The sequence below is a fragment of the Microplitis demolitor genome, chromosome 4, assembly GCF_026212275.2.
Source record: "Microplitis demolitor isolate Queensland-Clemson2020A chromosome 4, iyMicDemo2.1a, whole genome shotgun sequence".
NCBI lineage: Eukaryota > Metazoa > Arthropoda > Insecta > Hymenoptera > Braconidae > Microplitis > Microplitis demolitor.
Genome location: NC_068548.1, coordinates 5,155,734 through 5,182,866, shown reverse-complemented (window position 1 = coordinate 5,182,866; position 27,133 = coordinate 5,155,734). Strand labels below are relative to the sequence as shown.

The following is a 27,133-nucleotide window of genomic DNA, read 5'->3' as shown; positions in this document are numbered from 1 at the left end:
CACCGGTTTCTCTCCCTCTCATCGTCTGTTCCCCCGGATTTTATTCCCCGTGTTAAAGCCAAGGGTACCTTCGTTCAGTATACATTTATCCGGGGTTCGTGACGGCCAACGGAGCCGTATTAATATTTTGTTATAAAATAAAAATAGTAAATACAATTTTTTTTTTTTTTTTTTTTTTTTTTTAAATCAAATAATTTTTAAAAATTCTAATTAAAAAAAAAATCATTGTGGACAAGTGGGTCTATTTCAATTTGTAATTATCGACACGTATATATATTTATTTATATACACATATATGTATATGTATGAAGAAGTGAAGTAAAGAGATAAAGAGTAAAAAGAGGTGAGAGGACGAAGGACTCAAGTCTTAACAACGGGGTCACTACCCTTCGTCTGGTGGCAAGGTCAACTGCAAAATCGTTCATCTTACTATCGTTTTAAAACCTGAAAATTTATATATATAAATATATATATAAAAAAAAAAGTTGATATTATTTTTTAATTTGTATAGTAGGCGATGATTTCCTGATTTTTATACATCACAGTTTGAAAATATATGTAAGTTATTTTTAAATACTTATTTATTAAATTAAAAAATTTAATTTTTTAAACAAATTTTTTTTACTCAAAATTTGAAAGTAAATTAATTAAATTTGAATTATTAATTGGGAGAGTATAAAAATGATTTTTGAATTTGTTATTGTCGGATGGAAAATATTAAGCGCGATTTTTTGAATTTTAAAAATTAAATTTTATTAATATGAAAATTAGCCATTGATTTTGATATATTAGTTTCACTATTGGAGATAAGACAAAAATGTATGAGAACAATTTTATAGGAAATTTAATTTTGCATAAAAAAGTATTATATTTATTTTTATGTAAGTTCAATAGTTTAAATACTAGGGTGTCTTGAAGTTTATAAATTATTCACATTTAAAAAAATTTTTTTCAACTATAATTCCAAAATTGAGTTACATATTAATGATATGATAAAAATGCATACAAATAATCTTATTGAAAATTCAATTCTTTGAAAAAAATATTTCAGTCAATTTTTATGTGGATTCAAAATTTATTACTATGATTAAATATCAGTTGAAACTCGTTTTATTTAAAAAAACTTTCCTGAGTTAATTAATTTTTTTTCTTTACATCAATATTTCATTTCCTTTTACCCCAACAAAATCTCATTATTCACTGAAACATTCCCTAAACTGAACAATTATTTTAGTGTAATTTTTTTTTTATTTTTAAATAAAGTTTTTTATTTTCTATTCTAAAAATTTTTTATAACTGACCAATAATTAATAATTATTAATTAAAATTTCCCAGTTAATTTAGAATTTCAAATTTCAACTATTCCATTAAAAATAGTCAATGATAAATGACAAAGTCTAAATCAAGATTTTTTATTTAAAAATTCCAAATTTTAAAATTTAAATAAAAAAAAAAAAAAAAAACTAAAATAAAATTAAGTGTCAATGTCAACGAACTGTAAAACGCTTTAAGTGTAAAAACATAAAACTAAACGTACATGACCATGTATGAGCGTGTTTAGAAAAATTTACAATTTTTTTTTTTTTCTGTATCATTTTCTTCATCTTTCATTTCCTACATCATTTTGCCCACCTTATTTCTATCACCATTACCATTACCATTACCATTATCATTACCCTTACCATATATACATATACATATACATATCTATATATATTTTACACCCATTACATTACTCACATATGTTTAAATAATATAATATATAATATAAGTGAATGAATTCGCTTAACGGTATTGAAAACGGTCCAGAACTCTTTTATACCCACTTAAAGTCAATAATATTCCATATTAAGTATTACGTCTTATTCAAATTTGCCGCTAAAAATAATTTAAAATTTATCTTTATTTTATTTATCTCTATTTTTAGCATAAATTCGTAAAAATTTTCCATTTTTACATTTTCGGTCCGATTTTTTTTTCTTTTCGTTCGTCAAATTTTTAAATTTAAAAAATAATTAATGACTTAACGGTAGCAAATTCGTCAAGGCGAAGCCTTAACTGTAATTATTTACTAAAAAAGAAATAAAAAAAATCTTAACTAAGTTTTTTGTTCTTTCTTCGGCGTAAAAAAAAAAAAATTCTAAATAGACGTGAGATAAAAAAAGATTTATTATAAAAGGGTCTAGACGATGATGTAAGCAGTAAATGGACCCTAATAATATACCTGTCTTAAGGACTACCTAAAAAAAGAGTTTAAGAAAAAAAAAACCGGTTGGTTAACTGGTTCCTCAAACGAAAAACAAGTTCGTTGACTTTAGGACGGACTCTGGGTCAGTAGACTTATGTTATGTGTTATATGCATGTGTGTTATTTTTACACGTGTGTTATTCTATGCATTATAAATTAAAATTTAAGACAAGAGAAAGAAAAACATGTGACAAGAGACTGTTACACAAATAGTGACCTCGAAAATATAAAAAAAAAGGGAAATAAAAAATAGGATGGAATAATAAAATAAAAGAGATTATTCGGTCGAACGTGGTTTTTTTTTTCTTACCGTGATTTAAATTCAAGGGGCATGCTGACAATCACAACTGAATTTAGAACGTGTCGTGGATGAATTATTAAACACTTAACGCTTTATATGTTTAATAGGTGTTTTAAATTTCGCTAGAAATAATCATCATTTTTTGTATATTTTTTTTTTTTTACAGACTTGAAAAGATGAATAAAATCGTTGTGTGGATACCACTTGTGGCATGTATTTTGTTTTTTAAATGGACACACGCCCTTCCGGTTCCTGAGGACCAGGATGAGTCACAAGAGCTCCTCGGTTCCAGGTGAGAGCACTTACTAAATTTTTTATTTGCATTTGGGTGACGGAAATAGAAACTACTTTTTTTTTTTACAACGGTTTAAATTTTTTGAGTAGCATAACTTTTTGGCTGATAGAGATAGAGAAATAGGTTTTGCAGGAGCTTATAGCTTGTAATTCGAGCTTTTGATTCTCTTCTTCAAATTAAGGGTCGAGTGATTTTTTAATTTTTATCGAGTGCCGCATAGTTCTGAAGACACATTTTGCCTGATCTTACATACGCGTAGATAACTCAATTAACCCTTCAGTACTCCCGTCTTATTTAGTGTCTCGCTTGCACATTCTAATTATTGAAAAAAAAAATTCAACTTGCGAAAACTTCAATTTCAGTCAATATTTTTCAATTCTATGTGAAAATTTGAAATAAATTTAAACTTTTTCAATTATTTTCAGTCAATATTTTTATAGAGATTATAGTAATGACTGTAAAGTAGATATTATAAGCTTTAAAGTTCCGTTTTAAACATTGTGGTTGGAAAAATAAAAGCTGAGATACGGTAGTTTGAATAATTACTTTTTTTTAGGGCCGTAACATCCGTGTCTGTGATTAGTAATAAAAAAGATCGTAAAGCCATTGCACCCGTTTCAAGGTTACCAACATCACCGGTAGACCTTCTACGACCTGATAAAATATCATTCTATACACTCGACAGCAATGGTCAAGTAGTATTGCGCCGAATGACTGAGAAAGAGATTCAAAGTCTGATTGCCGCTGGAGGCGGTCAATTGCCCGTAGCTATTTCAGAGCCACAAAAAATAACTGAATCTACTGGGATGAAGGTAAAGATCATCAACTTAGATCATTTATTAGATCTCACAATATTTTTTTATTCAATAATTCTTGTAATGGGTATTTTAGGTTTCAGATGTCGTCCAAAATGTTCAAAAAGTATTGGAAGGTGAATTGAACAAACCGCCTCAAACAATGACAGCCATGCCAACGATTCCCGGTCATGCTAATTCGGAATGGAGTAGTATTTTACCAGCAATTCTGGCTGGAGATTCAGACAATGCTGAAACTAGTCCAATTGAAACTTTTGATCAAGAATCTTATGCTCCTGACGAAAAGCCAATGATACAAGTTCCTGTTATTACGATCGAAGAGCCAAGTCAGTACGAGAAACCGGAAGACGACAATCCAGTTTTTCAAATAGTCAATACTATACCTCCGGAAAAAGCTAATGCTTCAATAAATGATCAAGATCAGAGCGCTGGAGCTTCAAATTCAAAACCTCTTGCCTCAAATGACATTCCTTTGGAATCAAAAACACCTGATGCGATTGAGAAACCAGATCAGAAGAATGATACTCTGAGTATTGTTTCAGAAACGCATTCGACTTCAGTTAAAATTTCTGGTCAAGATGAAATTAAAGTACATGAAGAGACTCCAGTCAAACAGGTTCAAGTTGTTTCAACTTTAGACCAAAAAGTTGAAGTTGAGACTGAATCATTCGCTTCAGCTGAATCAACTTCAACGTCCGTACCTTCATCATCAACTACAACCACAACTACGGAATCTGTATTCGAAGTGGCAACAACTGAAAACTCAGGAAATCTAACAAAATCTTCTTCTCCCGCGAAACCCGCTGAAGATTTTACAGAAATGGTGACAACTGAAGCCGAGACAAAACCGACGAATACTTTCAGTGACATGCCGCCGACGGCAGCAACTTCTATCAGTGAAGAATTGCCACAAAAAACTCAGTCAGAAGCTTTGCCGACTGAATTAACTGATTCTATTACCAGCATGATATCTCAGGTTTCCGATGCAATTCCTTCGATAATGACGATGGATGAAAAGTCTAAGATACCTGAAGCTGAAGAATCTGGAAGTGGTATAATTGATGCTGAGAGTAGTTTAGAATCTACTAGTCCAGTAACGATAATTACTACGACGAAAATTTTGGCAAATGAAGAAGAAATAAAAGAAAGTGTAACAGAAAAGTTAGAAATAATAACAACGACTGAGATAATTAAGACTGAAGCTCCAGTATCAAAAACTGAAGTTTCTGAATTGATTACTCAAGTTTCAATGTCAATGACTGAATCCCCGGTATCCGAAATTGGGGATTCAGGATTAAAAACTGAAATATCTGTTTCGAAAACTGAAGCTTCTATTCCAGAAGATGAAATTTTGACACCGAAACCTGAACTTTCTATAAAAATTGAAGCTACAACAACTAACCAATCAAATACATTTGAAAATCCTGAAGTAAAGACATCATCAACTTCAAAACCAAAAACGACGATTTCTACTTTACAAGATTCACCTGGAACATTACCGGTCAATTTATTAAATAAACCGACCGAAGTAGAATCCAAAGAAGACCCAGTACCTGAATCATCAACCGAAAAAGACTTAGCCATCACTGAAAAACCAATCGTGCGTATAAATATCACCGAAATAAAAGAAGAAATAAAACTAAGCCCATTGAATGCTACAAACGTAACAGAATCAAATATGGTGAGAATAAAACTGACTGATCCGGTGAACAAAATACATCAGACACTAGAATCATCACCTGTACAAACCAGCAGTCCGGAAATTGAGTCTTTAAATCTACCAACCACTGAAATGGCTGCTAATGGTATCGGTAGTGGACTGATCGCTGGCTTTAACACGGAACAGCCTCAAATCAGTGAGACTAGCACAGAGTCTAGTACTGAACTGACAATGCAGATGATCCAATTTGATCAACTACCGATTGTCAGTGTGATTCAATTTGAAAATTCAACTGATAAATTTATTGAAGCGTCTACAGTTGCTTCGACTAGTTTAGCTTCCATGGAGCCTAAAGTTGGAATCACGGATGCGTCGGTATTGAATAGGACACACGAGATAGAAATCAAAGATGTAGTCAATAAAACAACTGGTGCTGAATTAGTTGAAAAGACACCTGTTGATACTCAAATGGAGACAAATCAGTCGACCAATGCAACAGAATCAAAAATACATGACTTACAAATTCGTAAAGATCAAAAAAAAGAAACTAGTTTAGAAAAACCATCAGTAACAAATCAAATTACAGAAAATACTGATGTAGTAAATGATTCAGCTGAAAAATGGACTCTTATTCCTCAGCCTACTTCAAAATTACCGGAAAAAATTCCAGAAATTTCGAAGCCTTCAAAAACGCCTGAAATTTCGAAGCCTGCAAAAACGTCTGAAATTTCAAAACCTACGAAAACTCAAGAAATTTCTAAACCTTCAAAAATATCCGCAACTTCTGGATCTAGTCCAATGCAATCAAATAATATTCCCGTAGCAGGAAAAATAGAAACTCCATTACCTCCAAGATCACCCGATCCACCTTCGCAACACATTTCTCTGGATCATTCAAAAACAACACCAGGTTTAGACTCTAGTATCCAAAACCTTGAACCAGATGTTCAATATTTTTCTAATCTATGCAATGATTTGGCATTCAATTTCTGGTCAGCAGTAAATGAGGGCCTGAGTAAATCCAGATCATTAGCAGTTTCGCCATTTGGAATGACTAGCATGCTTGCAATGATTTTCTTGGGAGCACGTGGTCCCACATCAAATCAAATGAATGACGTGTTAAAACTCGATGACATAACGACTTTTAATCCTCATTTAATTTTCCAGAATGTAACGGATTCAGTGGCTTCCCGTCGTATTAACGGACTCGGTGGTGTTGCAAATGCCGTTTTTGTAAGAGAATTATTTGCAGATAAAATGAAGGTCAATAAATTGATGACGTTCTACAAAGAACAGGCACAGAAATTTTATGATGGAATTGTTGCTGAGGTCAATTTCTCATTTGTTAGTAATGCGGTGAGACGACGAACGAATTTGTTAGTTAGAAAACAAACAGGTGGAAGAATTAGAGAATTCGTTAAGGACAATAATCTGTTACCATTGAGATCACCACTGGCTGCAGTTTCAGCAAATGTTTTTCAAACTGACTGCAGTTCTAGCAATGCTACCTCTGAGGGACGTGATGGAGAACTTTATTTCGCAGTAGCTCCGACAATTAAGTTGAGGAAATTAGTCCCAGTTCCAGCGACACTTTGGAAAGCTGGAGTTCTTGCTGGTTATGAAACCAGTTTGGATGCTACTGCAATTGCGCTTGGAGGTCTTGACAAAATGGTGTCTGTAATTTTTGTTATTCCCGGTTCAACTGGTGGCAGTGCTTCTGGAGATAATCTTGACAAACTTGAGGCCCGAATTGTAAATGGAGCTTTGCATGATGGTGCTTGGAATAAATTACTCAAAGTAATTATTCCCCGACCGGGATTGGAATTGCAGGTTCCGAAGTTCAGTCACAAGAGTATAATCAACGCGACAGCTGCTCTCAAAACGATGGGGATAGAGGAAATATTTGAAAAACACGCAAATTTGAGAGGAATCAATGATGTCGGAAAGGATTTACATCTTGCTGATGTTTTTCAGGTAACTATATATTTTTTTGAGGAATTAAAAATTCTATTTACTTAAAAATTTTCTGGGATTATCTTTTAACACACTAGAGTTAAATAAATTTTATACAAAATCAATTCAAATCCGTCAATTAGATACAAAAAAATTACTTAACACAAGCTGAAACCATGTTTTTAAAAATAACTAATGCTCCTATTGGATCAATCAAACTAAAATATTCAAAATATTTTCGTAAAATTGAAAATACAAAATTATGAATGGCACGCCCGGAAAACATCGGCATGCATGATCATTCATGATTCATGAAAAGTCATACATGGCTATATATGAAGGGGAATGAAATTTCATGCAAAGCCAAAAGAGCGTATAATTTGATAAACACGCCCCTTTTGGACTTTATTACGTGATATACCAAGTCATATTCAATCATGCATGATTCAGTATGGCTTTTTATTATCAAACATGAGCATGCATGATGCCAATAAATTTATGCTTGATTACGAATGATTCATGCAAAGCATACTCAATTATACATGATTGAATGCAAGTTCTTATTAATTAAATGGCACAAATTTATATTTGCTAAGTTGCATTATAGATAAATGGACGTCACTTCATTTTTTAATTAATTTCTAATTTATTTAATTAATATTTACAGAAAAAACTAACTTTTTATTCATTATTAAGAGAAAATTAATCGCTACAAAATTATTTTTCAATAGCTTAAAACTTTGGCATCAATAATTTACTACATGCAACACACCGATACAGAGTTTTCACTTGATTTATTATTAGAAAAACTAATTTTCTGCGAATATTTAGACATGATCATGCCTGAGATAAGCGCATGATCATCAGACTGTGTCATAAATTTTTTTTTTTTATTAAATACATCTCAAAAGTTACTTTAATAAATATTTTGAATAGAGTAAAAGTTTTGAAAATCCAATTTTGGTCGCTCGATTTAAAAGTGATTATTTTTGAGAAATTAATGCTTCGATTGACTTAAAATTTTCACAGTTTTCTTTAAACTCTAAAAAATAAAATGAATATACAATGAAACAATTTTGAATATTTTAATTAAAAAAAAATTATTTGCTTCGAGTCTCGATTGAAAATTCTTTGGTCGCATAAAAAATATAATTAGATAATTTTATTGTCGAGGTTCTAATTTAATAATTCTGATTCTGTTACAGATGAACTTATTCAGTACATGTGGTGATGAAAATTTCTTAGCCGGTAAACATCATGAAGAAGTTTATCCAGCGAGTCCACAAAGAAATGCACGATCAGAAGAGGATAATAATGAACGTGCGATTACAGAAGAGCATGATAAGACATACAATCATTACGAAAGCGAAGCTGAAAGGATAGCACGTTTTACACGTCAAGTTGATAATGAAAAACCGAGATTAAAATTAGACAGGCCATTTTTATATTTCGTAAGACACAATCCCACTGGACTAATACTCTACATGGGCCGTTTTAATCCACGACTTATATCTTAATATACATAATTTGATATTAAAAATAGATATTTATTCCATTATAAATGAATTTTGCTCATTTATTTAAAAAAAAAAAATTTTTTTTAAAAAGATCTTGATCATCTTCCAAACTATTCAAATAATTGATTATTGTAATTAAGTTTGGTCGATGATCGAAATGCTAGAAAATATTATTAATAATCTCATTAATTAATTACATTCATTATTATTTAAGCAATATATTAATTAATTAATTAACCATAAAGTATTAATTATTAAAATATTATTATTATTATTTTTTAAGTTTTTAAATTTAATTATTATTATTATCAAAGAAAAAAAGTGTAAATAAATAACTGTAATCAATGGGTATAAATAAATAATAATTAAATGAATATCAAATAGTATTAGATTAATTAATATAATTAATAATGACGAATTTTTTAAAATAATTAATTTTGTGAAACTTGCATGGAAAGAAAAAAATTGAATACTTCGTCAAGTAAAAAATAACATTAAATAATAAAACTCACCAAAACTTATTGCTAGACGTTTACCAATTTATTATTAAATGAATTAATTACAGCGACCATTTTGTTTTCAATATTTTTTTTTCAAATATATTGATGTCGGTACTCAAACGGAAGGAAATTTACTAACAAGTAAAATTGCTCTAATAATTTTTCATTTAAACTGGAAAAAAGTTACTATCATCGCACGGAACATGAAAAATCATAAAAAAAAATATTTTTAATAATTGCACTTTTAGTTTTTTTAATTTTCTAGATGTGCATATTTTTAGTTTTTTTTTTCTTTTTAACTTAAATTGTTGAAAAAAAAATTCAAAAATTGTTAAATGTCTACTAACTTTATGGTCATAAATTATTATACATCGACTAACTTCAATTTCATTTAAATTTCTCCCGCTTGAAAATTTTAAATCCCCCCCACTCGCGCATGCTCAAATTCTTCCCGCGAAATTTACCACCGCGAACTCTATTTTTACTTTTGTGTACCAAAACTATTGATCCCTTCCAGCGACGTCTCTCAAAATCAAACATTAAAAAAAAAATAAATTCATCCCTCAAAAAAAATAAAAACTTTTTTAAAAAAATTGACTCCTACCCGCAATCACTATTCAAATTTTTCTCCTTTTTCCTATAGTTCCCGGCTTGAAATAAAATCTAATTACAACAGAAAAAATATTTTAAAATAAACGGCGTCATTACCCGGGGTTTAAAACTACCTCGAATATGACACGTCACTGATATACTAAAATTCTATTGGTTCGCGCGTCTTACAAGCGATCATCGTCACCATAAAATTACCCATAATTCCTAAAAACGCAGACGCATTTACAATTCACAATTGTCGTGTCATTCTTCTCCCTCAGATCGTCGTCCAGTTCAGACGTGTGTTATTTAATTCTCTTATCTCTTAAGTGTATTGTATTTTTTTTTTATATTTAAAAACTAATACGCGAGTGCTAGTTTACTATTTTTAAATTAATTTAATTAAATATTAAATTAAATTAATTTATATATCTATATATATAAATATATATTTTAAAATATTTATATTTATTATAAATAATTAATAACAACAATGGCTGAACAAGATAACAAAGATTTTACCGAAGATATTACTGATCAAAGTTATGAACAAAACGGAGATGCGGCTCAAAACGAGACTGGAAATGGCGGCGATGCCGGTGACGCCAATGAAAATGGCCAGGATTCACAAGACGACAAGTAAATTATTATTTTACTTATTATATTATTATTATTTATTATAAATATATATCTATATTTTATCATATATATTTATTTTCTTTAAATTAAAGTAGAAAAAAAAGTACATTTAAGACGCGTTTAATTTTTTTCAAAATGGCGCGCGCTCCGAAATTATTTATAAATTCAAAAGTAATCCATTTGCATCTTATATTTATTTATATTTATTACATATTTTTATATATTGTAATATTTCATTTTAGTGTAAACATAAGACGGGTTTACATATTTTTTATATATACATAAATATACATGTATATGATTGTTAATTTTAACATTCGTTTTTTTTTACTTGTGTTTAATTGTCGCGTGTACGCCGACGCCGCCGGTCGGGTGACGCTCTTTTTTTCACAAAATGGCTGACTAATGATTTTTTTTTTAGATTTCTTTTTCTCCGAAATTTTTTTTTCTAATTAATATCAAATATTAATTTTTTTTCAGTGGGTAAATATTTAATGTTTTAATTGTATTTTTTATTTAGGAGTATAATTAATTACTGATAATTAAACGCAAGTAATTTATTTAGCAACAGAAGTTTATTGGAATTACAATAAATGAAGGATTTGTTTTATTTTTAGCTTTTTCTTTTTTAAGGAAATTATTTAATTTAAGAGAAGGAACGGCGTCTCTTATTTAAATAAATTAGTTTTCGTTGTACGAACACGTGATAAATTTGATGGTAAAAATTTTGACATTGAATTCAAACAATTTTTGAAGTAAAAAAAACTTTTTAAATGATTCATTATCGGGAGTAAAGATATGGGTTATCAAATACATGATATATATTTAATCTATCAAGTTGTAATTTATTAAATTTATAGTTAGAACATATAAATTTTCATGTACACAAAAAAACTAAATTTTTTTACGCAAAAAATTTTTCGCATTTTAAATTGAAAAGAAAAATTTTTTTTAGTCGAGAAAAAAATTTTTACTCTGAGAATTTTTTTTGGTCTTAAAATTTTTGTGTTCAATTCATAATACAAAATATTTTTCGCGCCAAAAAATCCTTTATTTTTTTTCTGAGTAAGTGCGACAAAAAATTGTTTATTACTACGCGGTAAAGATAAAAAATATCAAATCTGATATTTATAAATAATGGGCGTTTCATATTATGAATAATTTAAAAAACAACAGATATTTTATAATTGATTTTTTTTTATACACAAAAATCATGTGTGAATGTAGCAGACATCAGACAAATTTATAATTATCAATAAATCAAGTAAATAATTAATAAAATTAATCAGTGCATTTTTTATAAATTTTATTTTTTTAATTATTCACTCTATTTATTTTAAATTTCAAATTTGTCTGATATCTGCGACATTCACACTCGTACACAAATCCATTAAATTAAAATTTTATTGATTTCTTTTTGATATTTGATATAAAAATTACTAATTACCAAATCCTTATAATTTATTATAATTATAATAAATAACAAATCTTATAATAAAAAAAAATTCTTAGATCTTACGGTAATCGTTAGTAATAAAAAGTTTGCATGCATTAAATAAGTTTTTAATTTGTATAAAAATTACAACATAAATTTTAAAAAAATAATGAACCAATAAATTATCTAATAATTAAAATAACACTAATAATAAAAATAATGAATAATTTTTAACCTTTTCAGCTTTACAGTTTAAAACAAATCCCAATCCTTTGTACTCGCGTTTGTTTAAAAAAAAAAAAAAAAAGAAAAAAAAATAGTTAAGATTTATAATTTAATTAAAAAATTTGTAAATTGACCAGCCGAAAAAAATTTTTGTTTTGTTTGTTATTAAATTTTGTTGTTACAGAATGGTTACTCGATTGACAATTAAATATCTAAATAAATATATAAAAGTGATTAAAATTATGTGAGACGACAACGTAATGAAATAACTCGAGTTAATTATAACTATTAATGTCTTCAAATCATCAATGGTCTTTCATCAAGCACTGGATTCGATTTTTGTTAATAAATTTAAATATCTGACATTAATAAATAAATAATTTATAAATATATGAAAATAAATCACCCAGATATATATCAACAAAAATAATTTTCCTGCTGGATCACGCAGTAGAGTCTTGATTATAAAAAGTTTTCATTTAAAAACTTGATTGGGTTTAATGAATTGATTAATATAAATATATATAAATAAATATATACATACATATAACTGATCAATCAATAAATAAATATATGATTAAATGATAAAATCATTTCACAAGTATTAAGAATTGTATTCATTGTCAAAGCAACGTCTAGGTTTCAAAAATATAACAAACTCAAATTAATCCACATTAAAAATATATATATATATATCTATATATATACAAATATATGATCGGAGTGCAATTAACCCAAGTTTATGTGGCTTGATCTGCAGGTAAAAACAGTTAACCAGATCCACATTAATGGATTATGATGATGATGTTGATGATGATGATTATTATAATGATGATGATGTATTGTGAGATGGTGATGGGATATTATTTATGATGATGTCATCTTCTACTACGTGGATACTATCAATCAATTAAGCCATGACAATACTCTGGAGTATCATTACTGGTGCCTACGGTATTTATCACCAGCCCTATGATGATTTAATTGAAAAAAAAAAAAAAAATAATAATAAAAAAATAATAAATAACTCATTAACTAGACGATTAAAATAATTAATGATTTTGTCAATGAGTAAAAATATCGAAAACAATAATATTTATTTTGTTATTTAAAAATGTTAATTAAAAACAAATATGACCGATCATCTTTTGAGTAAAAATCCATAGCAGTCAATCGAATTGTCCAATTGAATCGAATTGAATCGAAAATAATTTATCGAGATTTATTTATTTAATAAGTAATGCCATTGTAACTGCTCGTTTTATTTTACTTTTTTTCTTAAATTTAAAAATGAAATAGCGAAGATGTAAAATTTTGTTCAACTTTTCATAAATTTTTGTTGTAAAAAAATTGTAAAAAAAAAAAGAAAATTAATTTATTAATTTGTAAATTAGTATTAAGGTTTAAATTTAAAAATTAAAATTTTAGAGTTTTAAATTTTTTGGTATATAATTTTTAGGCGCAGCTCTATGGCATCTGGATTTTGTTTATTTTATTTTTTAAATTGAATTTTAAAATTTTTAAAACAAATGTCAATTTATCTTTTTCGCGGTTTAGTTTTGAATTATATATATATATTTGTTTTAAAATAATTGTTTAGATTTATTAATTAATTTTTATTCCACAGAGACCACGAGCTACCTTTACAAGGGTATGACAACAATATACTTATTTATTATTATATTAATAAATAAATAAATTGAAGAATTGTTGATACAGTCGTGAAAAGAACTTTAAACAAAAAAAATAAAATTCAAATTTAAAATTAAACTTTAAAATTCCTTGTCCAATTTTTTATTTTATTTTTTTTTATTACTATTTTTTTGTTGTACTTTTTAACAGCAATTTTAGATCATTCCAGGGGATTCGAGTCAGTTCCTTTTGCAAATGGATAATAATAATAATTAATTGATTAATGATTTATGAATAATGATAATAGTAATAATTGATTGATTGATTTAATTGTAATTTTTCATTTTAAAAGATAATATTTTGTACACTGCGTCTATTTAATTACTTGATTGAAAACTTATGAATAGAGTTTTAAATTTTAATTGCATTAGATATTAATTTTTAAATTAATTAAGTTATTTTATTTATTTATTTTTTATTAATTTTTTTTTATTTGGAGTTTAATATTTTTATTTATTGATTTTATTTTTTTCGTTTTTACAGATCGGGCAGTGATGGTAACCAGGAGTCACTTAACGATAGGTAATTTATTATTTTTTAATTTAATAAATATTAAAGGCGGGTAAATTAAAATTCAAAATTTTATTTTTTTTTTTTTTTTTAAATTAATGTCAGGGTAATAGAGGGAAAATTGAAAATCTTATAGAAAAATTATTATAAGCTGTCTTTTCAAAAATTCGCGGGCTTAAAAAATGTAAAATTAATTTATTTTGAATTTGAGTATTAATTTTTTTTATTTTTTGTTTGATTACAGAAAATTATTTGTTGGTGGACTCAGTTGGGAAACCACAGACAGTAAGTATTATTTATATTTATTAAATTTATGAAATTTGCAAAATAAATTTTGGGGTTTTGTTAATTAAAAAAAGAAAAAAGTAAATTTAAAATGATGATTTAACTTAGGACACCTTCAGACGGCAGTTTGGCACTGTCGAATGAGATCAATTAAATAGTTTATTTCTGATTTAAATTTTAAATAAATGAAATTAATTAAAACAACATGATATATTATTTAAATTGAAATAAGTTTATTTTTAATTAATTTTATTTTTATTTTTACAGAGGAATTAAGAGATCACTTCGGTAGCTATGGTGATATTGAAAGTATCAATGTTAAAACAGACCCCAACACCGGAAGATCACGAGGATTCGCTTTCATCGTTTTCTCCAAGGCTGAATCTTTGGACAAGGTAATTATTATTTTTTTTTTTTTATAAATATTTGATTATTGAAACCATTATTTTACTTTTACTCCAAAACAAATATAATTAACAGTAACTTTAAATTAAAATTCCCGCTAATCTATTAAAAATACGCTTCAAATAAATAAATATAATTTTGTCGAGAATTAAGTTTTGTATAAGAAAGATCTCTATAATTTTTTATCTAAATTCAATCCTTGAAAAGTTATAGATCAAAAAAAGTTTATAAATAATTTTTTTAGTATAAATTTAACTAAATTTTTCTATTCATTTTAAAATCAAATTTCTGACTAAACTATTAAAGATACGAAAAAAATCAATCAATTCAAATTTACAAAAGATTGAATTCTCTACCCAAAAGATCTGTCAATTTTACCTTAACCCATTACTAAAACCCCTAAAAATTCAATTCCAAATATATCCGAATTCAAAATGATGATTTATTAAGTCAGTTCTGCTACTGAGTACAATTGACGACAATTAGGCTTCTGACGCATTCCACAATTACTATTCACTTCGAATAAATTAAATTACACCTACTAAACAAATAAATCATTTAAAAATTTCAGATTATGGTGGCCGGAGATCACGTTATTAACAACAAAAAAGTCGATCCCAAAAAAGCTAAAGCCCGTCACGGTAAAATTTTCGTCGGTGGTCTGTCAACGGAATTATCTGACGACGATATCAAAGGTTTCTTTGAGAAGTTTGGTAAGGTATGTATCCTCCCCTCTCTCTAAAAATTAACTAAAATTATTAATTATTGAAATAATTAAATTTTTATTTTTTTTAAATTACAGATCGTCGACGTCGAGATGCCATTTGACAAAACAAAAAGTCAACGTAAAGGTTTCTGTTTCATAACTTTTGAATCTGAGCAAGTTGTTAACGAGCTTTTAAAAACACCCAAACAAACAATTAACGGCAAAGAGGTAATTTAATTTATTAATTAATTAATTACTCGGGTGACCACAGATCGGGAATACCGGAAATTATCAGGAAATTTAATGCAACCGGGAAATGTCAGAGAATTTCAAAAAGTATCCAGGAGTTTAATTGCGACGATTAAAAATTTTTAATAAAACGCTAGTCGAAAAAATTTTGAATCAAAAGTTAGCAGACAATTGATAATTTTCAGTGTTTTTTTTTTTTTTAACAATTTAAAAAAAAAAAAAAAAAAAAAATGCACATGTAGAAAATTCAAAAAACTATCAGTGCAATTTTTTTTTTTCAAACATCGATTCTTAAAAAATCAAAAAATTATTACTCGGCTATTGAAAGAATTTCAAATTTTCAAGTAATTTTTCTACAGGCAAAAAAAAATTTTGAAAATTTTTTCTCGTCTTAAAAACGGTCTATGAACTTCAATAATTTGTTTTCAAAAATCATGATTGATTTTTAATTACTTCAGAATAAAAAAATTTAAGGACTCAATCAGAAAACTGGACGTTGAAGCTACAATTTGTTTTTTTAGTTTTTGCCGTACGACCATTTTCTTTTTTCAGTCTGGAAAATCACTTGGAAGTTTTGAATTTTTTAAACTAGTGTATTTTGAGTTTATTTCAATCATAAAATTCGTATTAAATATTTTTAACATTAAATGATAAAAAGTAGGCCATATTAATGAATTAGGGAAAAATGTGAAAAATTTTACTGGGAACCCGGGAAATAGGGAATTTTGAAATCGATTCTTTGTGGCCACCCGGATGATCCAGTGATTGAATTTTAAAAAAAAGAAAAAAAGTGATAATTTAATTTTATAAATCAGGTTGACGTTAAAAAAGCAACACCTAAACCAGACGGTATGGGAGGTATGCGTGGTGGTGCTGCTGCTGGACGTGGTGCTGCACGTGGTGGTCGCGGTGGACGTGGACGTGGTTTTGGCGGCCAGGGATGGAGTCAAGGTGGTTACGGTGCCGGTGGATATGGCGGCGGTTATGGACAAGGAGGTTACGGTGGTGGATACGATGGCTATGGTAGTTATGACTATTATGGCGGTGGATATGGCGGCTACGGTGGTTACGACTACACCGGATACGGTAATTCAAAGATTTAATTTTTTTTTTTTTTTTTTTTTCTTTTTTTTTTTTATGTGAAGAAAAATTTATTTTTATTTTCGTAAAATAATTTATTTGATTTTACTTTAATTAAAAATAAATTTAAATTATAACTGAAAATAATTAAAAAAATTATTCTAATTGATTAAAAATTAAAAATAAAATTTATATTAAATGATTTTTTTTATTAAAGGAAAAAAAAATTTAATTTTTATCTTTGACATATCGTTCTCTTGGTAGTATTGTAATGATTAATTAGTATTATTAATTTTAAATAATTAATAATAATAATTGTAATGTTTAATTATAATAATTGTTTATTTGATTTTTATTATTTTTTTTTTAACAATAATTTTATTTTTAATTTTTATCACTCCTTCCACTGTTAACATTTTATTTTTTTTTCAACTCTACTAATACTTTCATTTATTTATTTTTTTTTATTTTATTTTATTTTTTTTTTTTTTTATTAACTAAAATGAAATTCAATGTTCGAGTCTTCGCCCTTAAAACACTAGAAAAACATTTTAAATACTCTAGGGTGATAAGAAATCAAAAGCCCTTTAAAATGAATCCCAACAAGCCATAGTTATTATTAATAATCTAATAGGTATATTTATTATATATTTATGTACATATATATGTGTATCAAAACTTACTAAAAATAAGTCCAGCTTGTTGGTACTCATTCTAAAGTGCTTGAAATTCTCCATCATTCTATGTAGTTCAGAAATTCGATATCAGAAAATTTTTAAAACCAATTTCTTATTTTAAAAAAAAGAAAAAAAAAATTATTAAAAATTTTTTTCAACTGTAGAATCATTAAGAATCCAAAGCTCTTTAAAATAAGTATCAACAAGCCATACTTAAACCCAATAATTTATTCAATATTTATTACATATATTATATTCATATATATATCTATGAAACATCAAAAAATAAATATGGCTTGTTTGTACTCATTTTAAAGCTCTTTCATTTCTCTAATCTCCTACTTATTAGAACATAAATTTTCTAGTTAATAAAAAACACTTGACCGAAAATTAAATTTAAAACACTTACATTTTAATTTTGAATTACTCAGCATCAAATGAATTTTTAAAAAATTTTAACTTAAAAAACAGAAATAATTTTCCATATATTTTTTAAAAAACATTTTACATTTTTATTTCCATTTTTTTTTGTTTCTCCATTTATTGAATAATTATTTTTAATTAACATAATGATGAATATATAATATAAAAACACGGTAAAATTGTTATTATTTTTATAATAATAATGATAATGATAATTGTAATTCATTACTGTTGATTGTATTTGTTAATACCGTGTGTTCCATGTCATTGAATAACATATGCAGACGGCTATGGCTATGGCGGTAGTTACGACGGTGGCTACAATGGTGGTCGCGGTGGTGCACGCGGTAAAGGTACGCATTAGCGTTCCTTCATCTTTTTAGTTTATTTTATACTTTTTTTTTTTGTCCATTTTCTTTTTTTTTTTTTTTTTTTTTTTTTGACATTGATAAAGATTTTTTTTATTTTTGTCCGCCACCTACTTCCTTTATTTTATTAATAATTTAACGAATTAAATTTTAAATTCGTATCGTACGTAGAAATTTTCAAATTTAAATAATTCACCAAAGCCATTTTTTTTTATTTTCGTTGCTTATATATATTTGTTGTATTTTATTTCTTATACTTTTTCTTATGAGAAATTCTAGATCATGATAACTTTTTCATTCCTTTATTTTTTTGATTTTGGCTCAACTATGTAACTAGAACTTCATTTAAATTTTTGTTGGTTACTTTGGAAATAAAATCTGATAAAACGGTTCAAGTAACAAAAAAAATGAATGAATACTTTTTTTATAGAAAATTTAATCCTCTACAAAAAAGGTTCTTATAAATTTTCATGTAAATGCAATATTTTTATCACAACTTTAATTTAAACGAAATTTTTTTTACTTCTATTAATAATTTTAGTTTCACTAACTTTCATATTAAAATTTTGGCTCAACTATTAAAAAAACCACAAAAATCAATCAATACAATTTTATAGTAAATTAAATTCTCTACAAAAAAAGTCTCATACAACTATTTCCTAAACTCAATGGTTTCCTCACAATTTTAAATTTAAACTCATCTTTAATTATCATATCAAAAATTTTCTATCCCTTCATTTTCAAAATTAAAATTCTAACTCATCTATCAAAAATATCAAAAAAACCAATCAATACATTTTTATAGACAATAAAATCCTCCACAAAAAAGGTCTCATTAACTTTTTACCTAAAACCAATAGTTAAGCCACAATAATGTAAAAAATAAAAATCTAGAATTTCTCAAGCACGTTACTAATTTCTCTTATTTATTTACTTAATTAATTAAATTAATTAACTAATTAAATTAATCAACACACATTTATTATTTATATGACACTTACCACGTGGTTTATTTTCATACATTTCATTATTCCCGATTTGCACTTTTTTTTTTCACTGGCTATTTAATAACTCAAATTAAAATATACATTTTTAACTCCTGGCCATTTATTTTAAATTAATTTTTTTTTTTAAATTTCATAGAAAAAAAAATTGATTAAAATAAATAATCATTAACTAGAATAATAATTAATGATAATAATAATTAATAAAAAAATGAACGTTATTTTTTTTGGGACACAGCCTACAGCTTACTACCTTAGCCTGTAGCCTCTTTAGTAGTTAATTTAATAAATAAATAAATAAATAAATTATTTAAAAATAATAAATAATTAAAACACAATTAATTAACAATTAGCAGATATCCATCATTATTTTTTTTTAATTTACTTAGTTATTTATTTTTATTTAAAAATTTAAATTTTTATGTATCTGCAAATTTTAACATATATATTTATATATATGCATATATATTTTTTTTTAGTCCTTAATTAATTTTTTATGTAAATATAATTAGTAGTTATATTTATTTATTTTTTTTAATTAAATTTGTAGATGTAGAATTTAGTGATTTAATTTTTTTTTTCTTTAATTTACATTAACTTGTTTATATATATTTTTTTGTTGTTTTGTTTTAAAAAGTTATAATAATACTTTTGTTTATAACTTGTAATAATGATAATGATAATAATAATAAATAAAATCAATTGCAATAATGAATGAATTTCAGGAGGCTCAGGCTACGGAGGCAAGCAGAGGGGTGGTGGTGGTCGCCAGAACCAAAGGCACCAACCCTATTAATTTGGGGATACCGTATTTCGCGAGCTCAATTATGCTGTTTAAATCATTCATTTACCACTGGTGAGTGTCCCGTAATTCTCAATCTATAATCTTTATCCTTGTTATCTATTTTTTTATTTCATTCATTTTTATACTCAACCATCACTCTGTTAACTATAATGTAAGTGTAGATTTTAATATTTTTAATCACATAAATTGGTAGAGAATTTAAAGCCCTTTCAAATGAGTACCAACAAGCCATACTTATTTTTTATATTTTTATAAATACATATATACACATATATGCATCAGATATTTATGACTAAAAGTATGGCTTCTTGGTACTCATTTTGAAGGGCATGAAATTCTCTATCAATTTATATGATTAAAAATATAAAGTATTAATTTTTTTTATAATTTGTTTAATGACAATAAAAAACAAATCTGTAAAATTGTTACTGATCGATAAGAGTAATAGATAATTTAAAGCCCTTTCATATAAGTACAAACAAGCTATACTTATTTTTGATAATTTAATAGATATATATTTTTACATATATATGTGTCAAAAATTTATGATTACAAGTAGGGCTTGATGGTACTCATTTTAAAGGGCTTCTAACTCTCTATCATTCTATATAGTTGAAATGATTTTTATTGATTTATTTTTTTATAAACAACAAAAAATTTGATAAAAAATTTTTTTCACCTTTAGATCAATACAAGAATTATCGTTCTTTAAAATGAGTATCCACAAGCCTTACTTTTTTTTTAATAATTTCTAACATATATTTATAATTATTATATATATAAATATATACCTCAAAAACAATTAGTAATAAATACAGCTTGTTGGTACTCATTTTAAAGGTCTTGAAATTCTTTATCTCACTACACGTATAAAATATTTTTACAAAAATGTATAACTTCTAAATATTTTGAATAAAAATTATCCCTTAAATTTTTACACCCTTATCTCACTGATAAGTAAATCCTGACAATAATTCTGCATGTTAATTATAATGAAAATAAAAGTATATAATAAATAAATAACTTTGTATAGAAACAATAGAGCTAAAAATTAATTAATATTTTTTTTTTTGTTTGTTTATTCAGGTCTTCAATCTTACAACAAATTACATAATTCATTGAATCATCATTCCATAAAATCATCACGTCATCAACAACAACAAAGCAGACAACTGCCGCAAAATAATTATAACAATCAACAACAAGATTCGCAACATCAAAAAAACCACCAACCAAACAATGTAACATACATGCATTAAAATTTTCCGGCCCTAATAACCTCAATAAAATTTATTATTAATATTTAATAATTAATAATAATAATAAATAATAATAATAATTAATAATTATTAATTAAAATTTTTTAATTACAAACAAAAAAAAAATTTCTTTTTATGAACTTTAATTTGAAACAATAGTAAAAAAAATAAAACAATCAAATAAAAAGGGTTCTGGATTTTAAGGTAATAAATAAATTAATTATAAATAATTAATAATAATTATTTATAATTAAGTAGATGAGTTTAAACGATAGTTGAAATTTTGTTTGCATTAAATCCTCAATCTTTTGTACAGAATATTTTTAATGTATCATCTCCCAATTTAATTAATTAATTAATTTTTTTTTATTAATTAATTAATTAAATAATAATTATAATTAAAATAAATAAAATTAAGAATTAAAAAATTAGTTAACATAATTAGAAAATAATCTTTTTTTTTTTTCTACTTTAATTTTTTTATTTGTCTATTTATTGATTAATAAACAAATAATTACTGTAATGCTGTCTCATTATTAATTATTAATTATTATTATTTAATATTTTGTATAAAAATGCCCGGGGGTTTTTGTCAACTCGAATTTTGATGTTTTTTTAAAAACAATTACTATTGTTTTTATTTTTACGTCTTTAATTTAAATGTAATTGTAAGTTTATGAACAAATTAATAATTAATGTGTAGTAATAAAATTATTAAGTAATTAAACCAAAATTTTTTGATTGAATTATTTTTTACTATGAGTAATTACTCTAGATATTGATGGGAATAATTTAAGTACTGTTTTTTAAATATTTTAATTCAAAAAACTTAATTGTTTATAATTAAATTAGCGGAGAAAAATGCGTTTGTGTTAGTCTTGGGTAGTTCGCGAACGACCTAGGTCGGAAGAGCGCTCCTTTAGGTGAACTATGCGAACTAGTTCGTCGATGATCTCGCTCTTAGTTCTTTTTATATTTTTTTTAGCGTCGGTTTAACTAGACACTGGCGCTATGTGACCAACCGAGTTATTTACTTTTTCTGTGCGCGCCTTGATATTGCGAGAGACTATTTTTATATATTAGATCATTACTCAACGAGACTAGCTGTTGACTAATGATTAATATAAATTATTGAATTTTTTCATTTTTACTTAAGTAAAAGATTTGATGTGCTATAAAAAAATGTCAACTTTAATTGTAATAATTAGCATTTTTTAAGTATTGTAATATAATTACGCATTATACTAGAAACGAGACTAGCTGTTGACTAATTATTAATATAAATTCTTTTATTTTTTCATTCTTATTTAAATAAAAAATTTTATGTTCCATAAATAAACAGAACCAGCATTAGTCATAAATATATTTTTTTTTCTATTTATTGTTTTTAGTAAATTATTTAAATAAAAAAACGAACTAGTTCGCCATTGGATTATGAACTAAATTGAGCGCTCTCAGTGATGACCGATTAGGCCCAAGACTACTTTGTGTAAATTTTTTGAGGTTGTGTTGAAAAAATAATTCTTGTATGAGAAGTTGATAGTGCGGCTCCTGGCGGATTGTTAGGAAATCGGTTGTAGAGGCGCTGAAGTAGGAAAGTCACTGCAGCGACATTTTGTTGGAGTTTTGGAAGGAAAATAAAGAGGTAGGGGAAAATCGTGATTGGAGGCAGAAGCAAGAATTTTTTTACGACCACGTTCTTTTGGTTCCGGATGTTGAAGAGATTAGTCGCAAAAATTTTTACTGGAAATTTAAATTTTACCACAGGGTAAAAAAATTTTAAATCTTTAAAAAATGAACGAAAGAAATATTTTGTTTAAATATTTGTCGGGAAAGCGAATAATTATTTTTGCGAACAGTTAAATTTGAATTGGGAAAATGAGATTGTAAGTACTTTTTATATTTTTTAGAATTTAAATATTTAAATTTTTTTTTGCGAAAATTTAAATGATGATTTATCTTAGGACACCTTCAGACGACAGAATGGCACTGTCGTATGAGACTAAAATTATTTAATAATTACTGATTTTTATTTTCAAACAATAAAATTTTTTAAAAAATTAATTTTGGATTTATTAAATTTTAGTTTTTTTCTTTTCAGAAATTGTGAAGTAAAAAATGGAGCTGCTTGTATTCTATTTTTCAAGGTCTCAATTCAAGTAAAGGTAATTATTATGTTAATTATTTATATAAAAAAAAAAAAAAAAAAAAAAAAGTGATGAAAAAAACTCCGTAAAATGTTTTTATGAGTACTTAATTTATGGGATTAAATAAATGAATTTTGGGGTTTTGTTAATTAAAAAAAGAAAAAAATAAATTTAAAATGATGATTTAACTTAGGACACCTTCAGACGGCAGTTTGGCACTGTCGAATGAGATCAATTAAATAGTTTATTTCTGATTTAAATTTTAAACAAATAAAATTAATTAAAGCAACATGATATATTATTCAAATAGAAATAAGATTATTGTTAATTTATTTTATTTTTATTTTTACAGAGGAATTAAGAGATCACTTTGGTAGCTATGGTGATATTGAAAGTATCAATGTTAAAACAGACCCCAACACCGGAAGATCACGAGGATTCGCTTTCATCGTTTTCTCCAAGGCTGAATCTTTGGACAAGGTAATTATTATTTTTTTTTTTTTATAAATATTTGATTATTGAAACCATTATTTTACTTTTACTCCAAAACAAATATAATTAACAGTAACTTTAAATTAAAATTCCCGCTAATCTATTAAAAATACGCTTCAAATAAATAAATATAATTTTGTCGAGAATTAAGTTTTGTATAAGAAAGATCTCTATAATTTTTTATCTAAATTCAATCCTTGAAAAGTTATAAATCAAAAAAAGTTTATAAATAATTTTTTTAGTATAAATTTAACTAAATTTTTCTATTTATCTTAAAGTTCAATTTCTAATATAACTATTAAAGATACGAAAAAAATTAATCAATCCGAATTTACAGAGGATTAAATTCTCTACAAAAAAAGGTCTCTATCATCTTTTCCATAAATTCAATATTTAGGTCGTTATAAATTTTTTTAAAATTTATATTTCAAAATTTGCTAAGAATTCTAAAAAAAATGTTTTATTTTTTTAAATTTAATGGTAATTTGCTGTAATGAAAAATAAATATTCAATATGATGATTTAAAAAGTCAGTTCTGCTACTGAGCATCATTGACGACAATTAGACTTCTGATCAATTAAAAAAAATGATATTAATTAATTTTATTCAAAATCTTTAATTTAAAAACTATAATAATCATGAAGTAATTACAGATTGCACGCTAGTGAACATGGAAAAAAATAATAATTCACCTCCAAGGTTATTTGACTACCAATTATAAGTCAACGGTAATTATAATTAAATTAAATTATTTTTTTTTTAATTTTCACAAATAATTTTTCTCATCCATAACTTTTTTTTTTTTAATGATGATTCAAAAAGTCAGTTCTGCTACTGAGTATTATTGACGACAATGAGACTTCTGATGCCTTGAAAATGAATAATTAATTTGAAAAAAGTAATTAATTAATAAATTAATTGACTGTTATTCAATTACAGATCAATCAGTCGAGCACGACATAAAAAAGTATAATTTCCAGCTCAACTATCGAAGATACAAAAAAAATCAATCAATACAAATTTATAGAGAATTTAATTCTCTGCAAAAATGGTCCTCATCATTTTTATCATAAATTCAATATTTATGAAGTTATAGACATTTATCTTAAATATAAACGAAAAAAATATCAACTAGCTGAAAAAAAACTTCTAATTTTTCTGTTTATTTAAAATTTATTGTATATAAATAAATTATTTATATACCTGAATCTACTCAAGTTTAACATAATGTCATAAAAAATACATTAAACAATAGTACTAACCGACTATTAATTTTTTTGTATCCAAACAATAAAAATATATTTTTGGATTAATTAAATTACGTGTTATTATATTTCTCTATTTAATAAACTGCCCAAGTAGTAAATTCATTAGTTGGAAAAAAATATACATACAAGAATATTCAATAGTATAAAAAGTCTCAAAATTTAATTATTTAATTATTCAAAAAAATGTTGAAGATCAATCTGATTATTTTTTTATTTGTGATCTTGGTAATGATGGTGACTAGTTATAGCGCACATGTGTGCTTCTTACAAGGACATGTATGGAAATATAATTATAAAGTATAGATAATATTAATATCAATTTCGTGTTATTTTTTAAAGTATTTTTTGTCATTGATTTAGTCTAAATAATTCCAGAAAAAAAAAAAAATATATATATATATATAGATTAGGGTGGGCCAAAAAAAAAAAATTTTTTTTCTTTAGTTACCGTGAAAATATTGTTAGAGATGATGGAAAAAAAATTCTGGTAAAGTTTGAGCTCTTAATATTAATATTAAAAGGTGGCTTTTCGGGTTTTTTAAATTCCCATTTAAATAACATGGAAAAAAATAATTTTTTAGTTTGGAATTTTTATCTCGGCAATGGCTCATTGTACGAATAAGCCCAGCATACATTTTCGTAGGGAATTTAACGCTCTACAAAAAAGCTCTCTCATCATTTTTCGATAAATCCATCTGTTCAAAAGTTATTCGAGCTCGAAGTCAAGTTAGAGTAAATTTCGAGATCTTTTTACTTTTTCGGTGAAACTATTGGACTTATCGTAAAATGTCATAGAATCTTTTCTATAGACAATTTTATTGCCTAAAAATTATGTCTGATAAATTTTCTTAAAATTTCGTTATTTTTCTAAGTTATTTACATTTTAATGCTAAGCTCCTAAAAAAGTAGTTTTCTGATCGATTTCGAGAACTTGGCATTAAAATGGAAATAACTAGAAAACAATGCAGAGTTTGAAAAAAATTTATCAATGATAATTTGTAAGAAATAAAATTGTCTACAAAAAAGAGTCTATGACATCTATGACTCAAACTATATTTTTAATAAATTTTTCCCTCATTCAAAAGTAGTTAAAAATTTATAATTTAAAATCTCTATTCGAGCAACAGTATCAAATATTGACCGAGCTCCAATTGATGATTGGATACTTGAAGACTTAATAATTTTTAAATTGTGAAATTCAATTAATGAAAAATTTGTAACTTACAACTGCATATTTTTCATATATAATTAAAGATTGAATTATTAATTAAATTTTTTGAAATTAAATTAATAACTAGTTTTAATATTTAATAATAATTATTATTACTGTTACTTTTAGTGCATCAATAATAACCAATGCTGCTCAGGAAATTGTTTAAAAATTCCAGAACCTCATGGTTTTCCAACTGGATACTGCACAATGACCTAAAATATTAAAAACTAATTTATTATAAATTATAATTATAACTTCTTTAATTCCAAATTAAAAGTTTGAATAATTAAATTAAATTTTTTCATGTGTTCTTACAGTTTATTTATTCATTAATAACTAAATAATTGTGGGTTTTTAAAAACTTTGAATTAA

General features: G+C 25.7%; 2 protein-coding genes across 9 annotated transcripts; both read left to right on the top strand.

Moving 5' to 3' along the window:
* The first annotated feature begins 94 nt into the window (after positions 1-94).
* On the top strand, positions 95-9,000 carry LOC103580883 (mucin-17). The gene is made up of 5 exons (XM_014440435.2): positions 95-558; positions 2,715-2,840; positions 3,400-3,655; positions 3,735-7,292; positions 8,477-9,000. Exons 2-5 carry the CDS (start codon positions 2,725-2,727, stop codon positions 8,786-8,788), a joined length of 4,242 nt encoding a protein of 1,413 aa, XP_014295921.1. The 5' UTR covers positions 95-558; positions 2,715-2,724; the 3' UTR covers positions 8,789-9,000.
* A 1,138-nt stretch (positions 9,001-10,138) lies between these two features.
* LOC103580884 (RNA-binding protein squid) lies at positions 10,139-25,598 on the top strand. 8 transcript variants are annotated; one of them, XM_053738906.1, is made up of 13 exons: positions 10,139-10,518; positions 14,354-14,392; positions 14,625-14,665; positions 14,933-15,060; positions 15,642-15,788; positions 15,873-16,004; positions 16,841-17,048; positions 18,490-18,558; positions 21,469-23,527; positions 23,743-23,806; positions 24,141-24,268; positions 24,934-25,008; positions 25,220-25,598. In XM_053738906.1, exons 1-9 carry the CDS (start codon positions 10,373-10,375, stop codon positions 21,639-21,641), a joined length of 1,083 nt encoding a protein of 360 aa, XP_053594881.1. In that variant the 5' UTR covers positions 10,139-10,372; the 3' UTR covers positions 21,642-23,527; positions 23,743-23,806; positions 24,141-24,268; positions 24,934-25,008; positions 25,220-25,598. The 8 variants fall into 8 exon arrangements, with proteins under 8 accessions (XP_053594881.1, XP_053594879.1, XP_053594880.1 ...); XM_053738904.1 differs by having other exon boundaries at positions 16,841-17,111; XM_053738905.1 differs by having other exon boundaries at positions 16,841-17,111; positions 24,925-25,008.
* Positions 25,599-27,133: the final 1,535 nt, after the last annotated feature.